Here is a 14,431-nt window from a genome sequence, read left to right as displayed (position 1 = left end):
GAGACCTGCTAGTGTCCGTCACTGTTCAAGACATTTTTTGGGGGGGGCTGTGGGGGACAGAGTCTCGCTCTGTCACCCAGGCTGGAGTGCAATGGCATGATCTCGCTCACTGCAACCTCCGCCTCCCAGGTTCAAGCAATTCTCCTGCCTTAGCCTCCTGAGTAGCTGGGACTACAGGCACCCGCCACCACGCCCGGCTAATTTTTTGTATTTTTTAGTAGAGACAGGGTTTCACCGTGTTAGCCAGAATGATCTTGGTCTCCTGACCTCGTGATCCGCCCGCCTCTGCCTCCCAAATTGCTGGGATTACAGGTGTGAGCTACCGCGCCAGGCCAAGACATTTTATTTAATACAGTAACACATTGATTCCACAAAAGAACACTGAGGGATAGATGTTAATTTTTCCATTTACATGTGAGGAATTTAAACTGAAAGGTTAAATAATTGGTTCAGCATTATGCTCAAAACCAAATGCGTTGTCTGCATTTTTATTTAGCAGTTCTACTTCCCCAGTCTCTTAGTGGAACATTTTAATAATATTCTGCATTATAAAGTACAAAATTAATTCCTGTTCTCATTTCTTTTTTAATGTCGGGTTCCTTTTTGTAAAGTCTTTAGTATCTCAACTATTCAGAAGGCTAAGCCTTCTTTTCCATTTGAAAAGGAAATAGATTTAATGGGAAAGAATATATAGTAGTGACTCGGATTTAAGATGCTTAATCTTATTTAACATGAACATGACGATACATGATAACTTAAAAGTATTTCTAAAGAGGGTATTCTACTAATGCACTTAATATTAATTTTCTAATTATTTTCATATATCTTTCTTTTAGGATCCTTCCTGAGCGTTTCCTGGCAGTTTTAAAACGAAAAATCAGTGTTAAGTTTGATGCAGTTATTGGATATAAAATGAAAGATCAATAAGCACCTAGTTTTCTGAAAACTGATTTACCAGGTTTAGGTTGATGTCATCTAATAGTGTCAGAATTTTAATGTTTGAACTTCTGTTTTTTCTAATTATCCCCATTTCTTCAATATCATTTTTGAGGCTTTGGCAGTCTTCATTTACTACCACTTGTTCTTTAGCTAAAAGCTGATTACATATGATATAAACAGAGAAATACCGTTAGAGGTGACTTTAAGGAAAATGAAGAAAAAGAACCAAAATGACTTTATTAAAATAATTTCCAAGATTATCTGTGGCTCACCTGAAGGCTTTGCAAAATTTGTACCATAACTGTTTATTTAACATATATTTTTATTTTTGATTGCAGTTGAATTTTGTATAATTTGTGTTTCTTTTTCTGTTCTACATAAAATCAGAAACTTCAAGCTCTCTAAATACAATGAAGGACTATATCTAGTGGTATTTCACAATGAATATCATGAGCTCTCAATGGGTAGGTTTCATCCTACCCATTGCCACTCTGTTTCCTGAGAGATACCTCACATTCCAATGCCAAACATTTCCGCACAGGGAAGCTAGAGGTGGATACATGTGTTGCAAGTATAAAAGCATCATTAGGATTTAAGGAGAATTGAGAGAATGTACCCACAAATGGCAGCAATAATAAATGGATCACACTTAAACTTTTGGTGTTTCCATCTTTTTGTCTTAAACAGAACATGACTTAACCTTCAAATTAAAGGAAAATAAATTGTGCAATCTTTTTTAAAAAACTGTCTGGAAATTTCTTGGATGTGAGGCTCACTGAGATGAGACTATAAGATCAGATCTATAATATAGTAACACATTGATTCCACAAAAGAACACTGAGGGATAGATGTTAATTTTTCCATTTACATGTGAGGAATTTAAACTGAAAGGTTAAATAAATAAATTTAAAAATTTAGTAGGTTTGTTAGGTTTCTTCTACTAAAGAAAAATATTTTCAAGACTATATCAAACACTGCTGGGCACAGTGGCTCACACCTGCAATCCCAGCACTTTGAGAGGTCGAGGTGGGTGGATCACAAGGTCAGGAGTTCGAGACCAGCCTGGCCAACATGGTGAAACCCCATCTGTACTAAAAATACAAAAATTAGCTGGGCGTAGGCCAGGCGCGGTGGCTCACGCCTATAGTTCCAGCACTTTGAGAGACCAAGGCGGGCGGATGATTCATATGCATATTAAAATTTGAGAAGCACTTCTTTGGAGCAGTAACATCCTGGCCAACATGGTGAAACCCCATTTCTACTAAAAATCCACAAACATTAGCTGGGTGTGGTGGCGGGCGCCTGTAATCCCAGCTACTCGGGAAGCTGAGGCAGGAGAATCGCTTGAACCTAGGAGGTTGAGGTTGCAGCGAGCCAAAATGGTGCCATTGCACTCCAGCCCGGAGACAGAGGGAGACTCCATCTCAAAAAAAAAAAAAAAATTTGCTGGATGTGGTGGCAGGCGCTTGTAATCCCAGCTACTCAAGAGGTTGGGCCAGGAGAATCATTTGAACCCCGGAGGCGGAGGTTGCAGTGAGCCAAGATTGTGCCACTGCACTCCAGTCTGGGCAATAGAGCAAGACTCCATCTCAAAAATAAATAAATAAATAAATAAATAAATAAATAAATAAATAAATAAAATGCTATGTCAAACACATACACATGGAGAACTTTAATCCTTCTATCAGAAAGTTCATATTCAGAAAACATAAGGCAGAATCCTTTAACATCATGTTAAATGTAGCAAATGAGCTACGTTTAGGTTCAGAAAATTTTTGGAGAAAGATTTTGATCCAGATTTTAAGCAGAAACTAATACTTATTCAACGTATGTCAGTTACTGTCCTAAACACTTAACTTACATCAATTAGCCCATTCAACAAGTTAAGTAATATCATCAGTGTCATCACAAATTATAAGGATCATTTGGTAATATGTTTAAGGAAGATTACATTACAGATTCTAAAACGTATAATTTCTCAGAAAGCATCATTTCTATGGTAAATTTCTCCCTCTTTCCCATCAATTACCTTCTTCTAATTCAGAGACTCAAAATAGCATTGCTGTTGGACTACAGTTTGCATTTAGTTAGTGTAAATACATATGGGTCAAAAACTCTTGTCTCCCAACCATGATATTTGAATAATATAACTTAGATTCCTCTCCATACATCAGCTATACTTTACTAGCACTCTAGGGTTGAATATCCACAGAATTTATAGAATAAAACACCTATCCTGGTAACAAATGACACTAGAAAGTGGAGAGCCTATTACACTCAGCTTCTAACTCACTTTGAAATAGATTTAATTGTTTATTCTTTCGTTTAAATTATACTTGTTCCAGACTGCTAGCCACCTGCCAGTGAAGTAGACTAGGAGAAAGCCTTTAGCAAACTTTAGTAAGATAATCGAGGCCCAAATATACTGACAACTTTTCCTAATAAACATATTTTGGCTCCTAAAACACTTGTCATAAATTAACATTTGGATGAACTTTAGCATTAACCGTTATGAGAAATAAGCATTACTTCCTTTGATGTTATGTGGGCAAATGGTAGTGTGCCCCATTTACTGAATGTTAACCATGTGGCAGGTGCAGTTTGCCACTTAGTCCCTCAGCAGTCCTATGCAGAAGGCATTGTTAGAAGGCATTGAACTAGCTGTGAACACAGCAGTAGTAGCAGAAATCCAGAGGAACCTTGGAGTCTATAGCCCTTACTCTGGAGAAAAGATGAATGACTATAGCATCATGGGGATTTTGAATTTAGATTGAAGAAGAAGAAAGAGGAGGAGGAGGAGGAGGAGGAGAAGAGAAGGAGAAGGAGGAAGAAGAAAAGAAGAAGAAGCTTGCTCTAATTTACCAACATTAGGCAATTAGCCCTGTGTCTCAAAGTCTGAAAGCTTGTCACTGTTATTTGAATGAAGTTTATCCTAATTGATTTCACTTCTCAGCAGTTTGGTGGGAAAATTCATCTCAGTCATCAATAGAGCTAATTCTGAGAGACATATTAAAGTCAGAGCTTTAGGTTGTCTTCAGGTAAATGGCGAATGATTTCTCATTGTCAACTAGTATGATATTCTGTGGTCCTGAACCAGGGGATTCATTGATAGCTGGAACTACAAGTGCACAACACCGTGCCTGGCTAATTTTTTTTTATTGTTGAGATGAGGTCTCACCATCTTGCCCAGGCTGGTCTGTCTTTTATTTATTTATTTATTTATTTATTTATTTTTGTTTATTTTTTGAGACAGAGTCTCACTCTGTCACCAGGCTGGAGTGCAGTGGTGCAGTCTTAGCTGACTGCAACCTCCACCTCCCAGGTTGAAGGGATTCTCCTGCCTCAGCCTCCTGAGTAGCTGGGACTACAGGTGTGTGCCACCACGCCCAGCTAATTTTGTATTTTTAGTAGAGACAGGGTTTCACCATGTTGGCCAGGATGGTCCCTATCCCTTGACCTTGTGATCCGCCTGCCTCTGCCTCCCAAAATGCTGGGATTACAGGCATGAGCCACCGTGCCTGGCCCAGGCTGGTCTTGAACTCCTAGGTTCAGGTGATCCTCTTGCCTCATCCTCCCAAAGTGCTGAGATTACAGGTCTGAGCCACCATGCCCAGCCTAATCTTTTTCTTTATTTTTGTCTGACTGAGTAACTATCCCCAAGACACATAATCATCCGATTCTCAAAGGTTGAAATGAAAGAAAAAACTTTCCAGGCAGCTAGAGAGAAGGGGCAGATCACCTACAAAGGGAACCTCATCAGGCTAACAGTGGACCTTTCAGCAGAAAACCTACAAGCCAGAAAATATTGAGGGCCTATATTCTGCATTCTTAAATAACAGAAATTCCAACGAATAATTTTATACCCAGCCAAACTAAGCTTCATAAGTGAAGGAGAATTAAGATCTTTTTCAGACAAGCAAATGCTAAGGGAATTTATTACCACCAGGCCTGCCTTATAAGAGGTCCTAAAGGGAGTGCTAAATATGGAAAAGATAGATCATTACCATCCACTACAAAATCACACTGAAGTACATAGACCATTGACACTACAAAGCAACTGCACAAGCAAGTCTGCAAAATAACCAGTTAACAACAAAATGACAGGATCAAATCCACACATATCAATATTAAACTTGAATGCAAATGGGCTAAATGCCCTAATTGACAGACCTGGAGTGGGAAGTTGGATAAAGAAGCAAAACTCAATGACACAGTGTCTTCAAGAGACCTTTCCCACATGCAGTGACACCCATAGACTCAAAGTAAAGGGATGGAGAAACATCTATCAAGCAAATGGAAAACAACAACAACAACAAAATCAGGGGTTGCTCTTCTAATTTCAGACAAAACACTTTAAACAAACAAAGACCAAAAAAGACAAAGAAGGGCATTACGTAATGGGAATAAGAAGACCTAACTATCCTAAATATGCTCCCAACACAGGAGCACATGCAGATTCATTAAACAAGTTTTTAGAGACCTATGAAAAGACTTAGATAAACCACAAAATAATAGTGGGAGACATCAACACCCAACTGACAATATTAGACACATCATTGAGGCAGAAAACTAACAGATTTTTCAGGACCTGAACTCGACACTGACCATATGGGCCTAAGAGATACCTACAGAACTCTCCACCCACAAACAACAGAATATACATTCTTATTTGCACATGGCACATACTCTAAAAATCAACCACTTAATTGGACATAAAACAATCCTCAGCAAATTTTAAAAAACCCGAAATCATACCAAGTGTATTCTTGAACCACAGCACAATTAGTATAGAAATCAATACTAAGAAAATTGTTCAAAACCATACCATTACATGAAAATTGAACAAACTGCTCCTGAATGACTATTTGGTAACCAATCAAATTAAAGCAGAAATCAAGAAAAACTTTGAAACTAATGAGAACAAAGATACAAAATACCAGAATCTCAGCTAAAGCAATGTGAAGACACAGCTAAGAGGGAAGCTTATGGTGCAAAATGCCCAATCAAAAAGTTAGAAAGATCTCAAATTAACCACCTAACATCACATGTAGAGGAACTAGAGAAATGAGGGCAAACCAACCCCAAAGCTAGCAGAATAAAAGAAATAACCAAAATCAGAGCTGAAAGGAAGGAAATGGAGATGCAAAAAAAAATACAAAAGATCAGTGAATCCAAGAATTGGTTCTTTGAAAGAATAAATGATAGATAGACCACATAGCTAGACTAATGAAAAAAGAGAAGATCCAAATAAACACAATCAGCGGTGACAAAGGGTAACCACTAACCACACAGAAATAACAAAAAACCCTCAGAGACTACTACGAATACTCCTATGTACAGAAGTTGTAAAACCTAGAAGAAATGGATAAATTCCTGGAAATACAACCTCCCAAGATTGAACCAGGAAGAAATTGAATCCCTGACCAGACCAATAAGGAGTTCCAAGATTGAATCAGTATAAAAACCTAACAACAAGAAAAAGCCCAGTACCAGACAGAATCACAGCCAAATTCTGCCAGATGTATTAAGAGCTGGTACCATTCCTACTGAAACTATTCCAAAAAATTGAGGAGGGGGGACTCCTCCCTAACTCATTCAATGAGGCCAGCATCACCCTGCTACCAAAACCTGGCAGAGACACCACAAAAATGAAAACTTCAGGCCAATACCCTTAATGAACATAGATGTAAAAATCCTCAACAAAATACTAGCAAACTGAACTTAGCAGCACATCAAAAACCTAATCCACCACAATCAAGTAGGCTTTATACCTGGGATACAAGGTTGGTTCAACATACACAAATCAATAAATATGATTCATCACAGAAACAACTAAAAAACAAAAACCACATGATCATCTCAATAAATGCAGAAAAGGCTTTTGATAAAATTCAACATCTCTTCACGTTAAAAACTCTCAACACACTAGGCATTGAAGGAACATACTTCAAAATAATAGAGCCATCTATGAAAAACCCACAGCCAATGTAATCCTGAATGGGCAAAAGCTGGAAGCATTCCCCTTGAAAACTGGCACAAAACAAGGATGCCCTCTCTCACAACTATTCAATACAGTACTGGAAATCCTAGCCAGAGCAACCAGGCAAGAGAAAGAAATAAAAGGCATCCATATAGGAAAAGAGGAAGTCAAACTCTGCCTGTTTGTAGGTGAGATCAATTCTATATCTAGGAAAATCCCATAATCTCTGCCCAAAAGCTCCTTGATCTGTGATATGGTTAGGCTTTGTGTCCCCACCCAAATCTCATCTTGAATTGTAATACCCATGTGTCAAGGGAGAGACCAGGTGGAGGTAACTGAATAACGGGGGCAGTTTCTCCCATGCTGTTATGATAGTGAGTTCTCATGAGATCTGATGGTTTTATAAGTGGTACTTCCCCCTTCGCTGGGCACTTCTCCTCCCTGCTGCCATGTGAAGAAGGTGCCTTGCTTCCTCTTTGCCTTCTACCATGATTGTAAGTTTCCCCAGGCCTCCCCAGCCATGATGAACTGTGAGTCAACTAAACCTTTTTTCTTTAGAAATTGCCCAGTCTTGGGTGGTTCTTTATATCAGTATGAAAATGGACTAATACAATCTAATAAACAACTTTAGCAATGCTTCAGGATACAAAATCAATGTACAAAAGTCAGTGGCATTCATATACATAAACAACATCCAAGCTGAGAGCCAAATCAAGAAGCAATCTCATTCACAATTGCCGCGAAAAGAATAAAATACCCAAGAATAAAACTAACTAGGAAAGTGAAAGATCTCTACAATGAGAATTACAAACACTGCTCAAAGAAATCAGAAATGACCCAAACAAATGGAAAAATATTCCATGGTCATGAGTGGGAAGAAATCAATATTGTTAAAATGGCCATACTGCCCAAAGAAATTTATAGACTTAATGCTATTCCTATCGAACTACGAATGACATTCTTCACAAAATTAGAAAAAAAAACTATTTTAAAATTCATATGGAGGACAGGCACGGTGGCTCATACCTGTAATCCCAGCACTTTGGGAGGCCGAGGCAGGCAAATCACAAGGTCAGGAGTTCGAGACCAGCTTGGTCAACATGGTGAAACCCCATCTCTACTAAAAATACAAAAATTAGCCAGGCATGGTGGCGAGCACCTGTAATCCCAGCTACTCGAGAAACTGAGGCAGGAGAATTGCTTGATCCCAGGAGGCAGAGTGCAGTGATCCAAGATCAAGCCACTGCGCTTAGCCTGAGCAACAGAGGGAGACTCCATCTCAAAAAAACAAAAAACAAAACCATGGATGGAGTTGGAGGCCATTAGCCTAAGCAAACTAACACAGGAACAGAAAACCAAATACCACATATTCTCACTTATACGTAGGAGCTAACCAGCAAGTACGTATAGACACAAAGAAGGGAAAAACAGACACAGGGGCCTACTTGAGGGCGGAGGGTGGTAGGAGGGTGAGGATCGAAAAACTACCTATTGGGTATTATGCTTATTACCTGGGTGGCAAAATAATCTGTATACCAAACCCCCATGGCATGCAATTTACCTACATAACAAACCTGCACATGTACTCTGGAACCTAAAAATAAAAGTTAAAAAAAGATATATGAGATTGTGTCGTGCTTCAGGCTCAAAGTCCTCCATTAATTTCTCATCTAAAACTTAAAGCTAAAGTCCTTACCGTGACTTTACAAGGCCATATGTGATCCAGCCTTTTGTCCCTACAATTACCCACTACTTTACTACCTGTATAAATCAGGGTTCTCCAGAGAAACAGTAGGAGATTGGGTATGCATACATTTATATATACACACAGCACACAAACACACACACACGGAGAGAGAGAGATGTACTTCAAGAAATTGAGGAATTGGCTTAAGTGATTGTGGGAGGCTAGCAGGTCTGAGATCTGTAGGGTAGCCTAGAAAGCTGTAAACTCTTAGGTGGGAACTGATGGTGCAATGTTGAAGCAGAACCTCTTTTTACTCAGGGAAACCTCAGTTTTGCTTTCACAGCCTTCCAACTAGTTGGTTAAGGCCCATCCACATTATAAAGAATAATTTCCTTTACTTAAACACTACTGAATATGGATGTTAACCACATCTACAATACCTTCACAACAACACCTAGATTAGTGTTTGATTGGATAACTGGGGACTATAGCCTAGTTATGTTGACCCATAAAACTAACTGTCGCACTAGCCTCACCCTCCCTCATTTAATTCTCTCCAGCTACACAGGTCCCCTTGATGCTCCCTCAACCCACCAGGCATGTTTCTATTTCAAGGCCTTAGTATATTACTGTTCACTCTCTCTAGATGCTCTTCCTCCAGATATCTACATAGCTAGCTCCTTCTTTCTTTTAAGTCTTTTTGCTTAGGTCTTTCTTTTGAGGTCTTCTTACTCTACACGTAAAACTGCAACCCTACCCCACAGAGCCATACCCTACAAGATTCCATTTCTCCCTCTATTCTCTATTTTTTTCTTTGGCACTTATCACTGTGGAGCATTCTATACATTTTGTTTATTTATCTTCTTTATTGTCTACATTGCCCCTAGAGTGTTAGTTTCCCAAGGGAACAGATTTGTTTTCATGTATTTTGTTAACTGGTATTACCCCAATACCTGGAATAGTCTCTGAAACAAACCAAGTGTTTTCTATATATTTAATAAATAAAGGCCTGTATATCATATTATTCTGTTTCCTTAATGTCTCGCTTGCCACCACCCTCATTCAGGCCACTGTGACTTCTGGGCTACGGGATGATGATGATGATGATTTTGAGACAGGGTCTCACTCCTAGGCCCAGGCCTAGAGTGCAGTGGCGTAATCTCAGCTGACTGCCACCTCCACTTTCTAGGCTCAAGCTATCCTCCCACCTCAGCCTCCTAAGTAGCTGGGACTATAGGCACGTGCCACCATGCCCAACTACTTTTTGTATTTTTTGTAAAGATGGGGGTCTCGCTATGTTGCCCAGGCTGGTCTCAAGCTCCTGAGCTCAAGAGATCCACCCACCTTGGCCTTTCAAATTGCTGAGATTACAGGCGTGAGCCACTGCGCCCAGCCTGGTCTAGATTAATGAAAAGCTTCCTAACTGGTCTCCCTCCATCTATTCTTGTCCTCCTTTCAAAGCATTCTCCAAACTGCAGCATTTCTGGGGTGTGCATCTGATGGTATGGGTTCCCTGCTCAACACCTTTCACTAGCCCTTACTGATCCTATGCTCTGAGTGATTGAGCCTCTGCTAAGTTCTCTAACTTCTCTCTACCCCACACCCTGCTTCCGAGATCGAACTTCTTTTTTATTTTTGTTGTTTTTTGTTTTTGTTTTTTTGAGACAGGGTCTCACTCTGTCAGGCTGGAGTGCAGTGACACAATCTCAGCTCACTGCAGCCTCTGACTCCCAGATTCAAGTGATTCTTGTGCCTCAGCCTCCTGAGTAGCTAGGACTACAGGCACATATCACCAGGCCTGGCTAATTTTTGTATTTTAGTAGAGATGGGGTTCCACCACGTTGCCCAGGCTGGTCTCGAGCTCCTGGCCTCAAGTGATCCACCTGCCTCAGCCTCCCAAAGTGCTGAGATTACAGGCCTGAGCTACCGTGCCCAACCAGAACTTCTTATTCCTTGAACTCACCATGATTCCTCACCTCCTAGTGTTGGCATACATGGTTTTCTATATATGGAACACTCTTATCTCCTTCATCACTGGCTTACTCCTGTCATCCTCAGGGCCCCATTTACAGATCAACTCCCACTTCCATTCTCAGGGCTGGGTAATTTGCCCTTCCTGTGAACTCCTGTTGCTCCTTATATGCAGCTGTCATAGCACTTTGCACCAGGTAGAGAGTAAAAGAGGTAAAAGGACAAGAGATTTCTGTTTTCTTAAGGAAAGGGGAAGCCAGAAAACAGAAGTAATCACTGTAGACTAATTTGACAGTAAAATATGGAAGACAGGATGATTTTGTTGAATATTTTTATAATGGGAGAGATCTGAAAATATTTGAAAACAAAAGAGACAACTTTTAGGCAGGAAGAGTTTGGAATAAACAGAGGAAGAAAAATTAGGAGAACAATAAAAGAAAGATTGAGAACCAGACTATAGAGATCGGGACTCTCTCTTTGGTACTACAAGGAGGATTGGTATGGAGCGATGAAGCAAGAGGTTTTGTAATCCAAAACATGCCAAGGCTCTGCCTGAAATATGAGTTTGGGGTTTGTGTATTTGGATAGGGGTTTTGGAACCTCAAGGAAAGGTTTATATGTCTTTTAAGAATACCTAATACTGCGTTATCAGTTTGGCAGTACACATGAATAGAACCCTTGACAATGAACTAATGAACCCCACCAGGAAGGAAAAGAAAAGAGTATGCATTTGAAGAGATTATATTCCCAAACCTCTACTTGTCAGATTACTACAGTTAGCCTAAACAGTAGATTAATAGGCATAATTTCCATAACTTCCTCATTTTATGATCTTCAGAGAAATGATGGCTTAGTGTTGACCCTTTGTACAAAGATAATTATTCTTACCTGAATAAAGATAATTACATTTCTAAAACTAGTAGGCAGATGGCTCTCAAGAGGGACATTAATGAAGGAAAAAAAAAAGCAGACCAAAATTTAGAAAATGTCTTATTTTAATAAGATTCTAAATGCTACGGATGATTTTAGCTTAGTTGAGAAAGTTTTACTGAAAGCATCTCGTCCTAAAATGTGAGTGAAAGACAAATTAATGATAAATTTAAGATGCCTTCATTCATATCAGTAGGAAACTGACCTAAAATGTGATCAAAGCAAATTAAACATTTTTACTTGTTATGAAAATCTGTTGAAATGAAGCCAGTGATGTCATAAAGACATACAAACAAAAAGTCTCTAAAACTTAAGGAAAAAATTCAAGGGGGGCCAGGCGCAGTGGCTCACGCCTGTAATCCCACCACTTTGGGAGGCCGAGGTGGGTGAATCACTTGAGGTCAGGAGTTCGAGACCAGCCTGGCCAACATGGTGAAACCCCCTCTCTATTAAAAATACAAAAATTAGCAGGGCGTGGCAGCAGGCGCCTGTAATCCCAGCTACTCAGGAGTCTGAGGCACAAGAATCACTTGAACCTGGGAGGCGGAGGTTGCAGTGAGCTGAGATTGCACCACTGTACTCCAGACTGGGCGATAGAGCTAGACTCAGTCTCAAAAACAAACAAAACAAAACAACAACAACAAAAAAAATCAAGGGACAAAGTGTATGTTTCTAGCATTGTTGGGGCAAATATGAACCCTGTAATTGAGAAACATGAATATTCTGTCCTATAGAAAACAAGTAAAAAAAAAACAAAGAAAAAGAGAGAGAGCTCACTAGGTTGTCTCATATGAAATAAAATTTCTCAGCAACCAAACTATTTGAGAACAATGTTAAGGAGTGTTGTTCACTGTCTCAAAGATTCTTAATTCTTGCATAATACAAATATCCTAGTGGGTAAAATAATCTAGATTCCACTGTAAATTTTAAAACTGCCTTTCAAAACTGCATCAGCACTGTATTGATTTAGATAGCATTAGTCCCCCTGGTCTGGCCCGCTCTGAGCAAGCTGGATATTCAAATATAGACATTCAATCTGAAAACAGATTCCTGCACTGCAGCCCAGCATGAGGTCTGATCTAAAGCACCTATGTCAATATTTAACAGCTCCATATACATGTCACAGCAAACCTGCATGCAGAAAGATATAACCAAGTACTATTTTTTTTGCCATAAATTTATCCAAGGTTCAAACTTAAAGAACCAATTACACTGTCTCCAATATAATATAAGTATGGGCCAGGTCTCAACCTTAGTTGAGGCTACTCACATCTGGGCTAAATAATTCTTGGTTTCAATGCGCAAGGCTTTCCTATGAATTGTAAAGTGTTCCGCAGCTTCCCTGGCCTCTACCCATTAGATAGATGACAGTGGCATGCCTGAATTGTGGCAACAAAGAATGTCTCCAGACATGCCAAAATGTATCCTGTGGAAAAAAAGTAATCCTAGTTGAGAACCACTGATCTAAGTTAAAAGTTGAGGCTACAGCATCAGGCTTCCTGGGTTTAAATCCTCACTCCACCTCTTACCAGCTGTTACTTTACGCTTACAAATAAGTTGCCTAACTTGCCTGTACATCAGTTTCCACATCTGTACAATGCAGATTTTAATAGCACCTACTTCAAATGTATCTTGTGAAGATTAAACAAGTTGATATGTAAAGCCCTTAAATCAGTCCATGATATATAGTGATTAACACATTCAAATTCTTACTATAATTGGTATTTGATTTATATAACCATTCACTACTTGCAAAACTATTTCATGAACGTATTCTCTTATTTGATCCTTATAGCCACTTTGTGTGTTGGTGTATGAGGGAAGGTTGAGGTTGTTATGTGTTCTGAAGGTCTATGTTGGGTAATGTGTGCTTTTTAAAAAAATATCTATTTTCCAGTTAAGGAAACTGTAGCACACAGAAAATAAATAGGATTGCTAGAAATCACACACACATAACATACAATTTACCATTTTAACTATTTTCTAATGTACAGATCAGTAGCATTAAGCACATTCACATTGTTGTATAACCATCACCACCATTCACCTGCGGAGCTTTCATCATCCTAACTGAAACTCCATACTCATTAAACAATAACTCCCCATTCCTTTTCTCCTCATCTCCTAGTAACCACCTTACTGCTTTCTGTCTCTCTCTGTGTATTTGACTACTCTAGGTACCTCATATAAATGGAGTCATACAATATTTATACTTTTGCATCTGGCTTATTTCACTTAGCATAATGTCGTTAAGGTTCATCTATCTAGTAGTATGTGTCAGAATTTCCTTCCATTCTAAGGCTGAGTAATATTCCATTGTATGTATATATCATATTTTGTTTATCTGTTGATGAACACTGGGGTTGTTCCCACTTCTTGGCTATTGGAAGTTGCTATAGGCTGCATGTGTTCCCTCAAAATTCATATTATGAAATCCTACCCCCCAGTGTGATGGTTTTAGGAAGTGAGACCTTTGGGAGGTGATTAGGTCATGAGAGTTCTGCCATGGGAATAATTGCCCTTATACAAGAGAACACGGAGGGTTTCCTTCCTCCTTCTGCCACTTGAGGTGACAGTGAAATGACAGCCATCTATAAACCAGGAAGTCAGCTCTTACCAGACAAGGAATATGCCAGTGCCTTGATCTTGGACTTCTTGTGAGAAATAAGTTTTGGTAATTTATAAACCACCTGGTCAATGGTAATTTGTTACAGCAGACAAAGACAGAAGCCACCCTACTTTAAGTTGATTCCCGACTCCTAGTCTAATGCTCTTTCCAGTATTATCACAAAAAGAACTGATGGTTCTATATCCTAAAATCTCCCCCAAACTCAAGAGATTTTCAGGGAAATGGTCATCATGTGTAAAATAATTAGCCAGTTGAAATATTGATGCTGAGCTTTTGTGAATAAATGAATCAAATA

At 39.2% G+C, this 14,431-nt stretch overlaps 1 protein-coding gene across 1 annotated transcript in view; it reads left to right on the top strand.

Moving 5' to 3' along the window:
* HSD17B11 (hydroxysteroid 17-beta dehydrogenase 11) overlaps positions 1–1,593 on the top strand; it is a 50,917-nt gene extending 49,324 nt beyond the window's left edge. Inside the window, exon 7 of the mRNA XM_030819105.1 lies at positions 837–1,593. Coding sequence (XP_030674965.1) covers positions 837–927 — 91 coding nt within the window. The 3' untranslated portion in view covers positions 928–1,593. The remainder of the gene's footprint in view (positions 1–836) is intronic.
* The last annotated feature ends 12,838 nt before the right edge of the window (positions 1,594–14,431 follow it).

Source organism: Nomascus leucogenys, chromosome 9, assembly GCF_006542625.1.
Source record: "Nomascus leucogenys isolate Asia chromosome 9, Asia_NLE_v1, whole genome shotgun sequence".
In the NCBI taxonomy this organism is placed as follows: domain Eukaryota; kingdom Metazoa; phylum Chordata; class Mammalia; order Primates; family Hylobatidae; genus Nomascus; species Nomascus leucogenys.
Note: the sequence above shows the minus strand (reverse complement) of the source record. Positions and strands in the feature narration are given on the sequence as shown.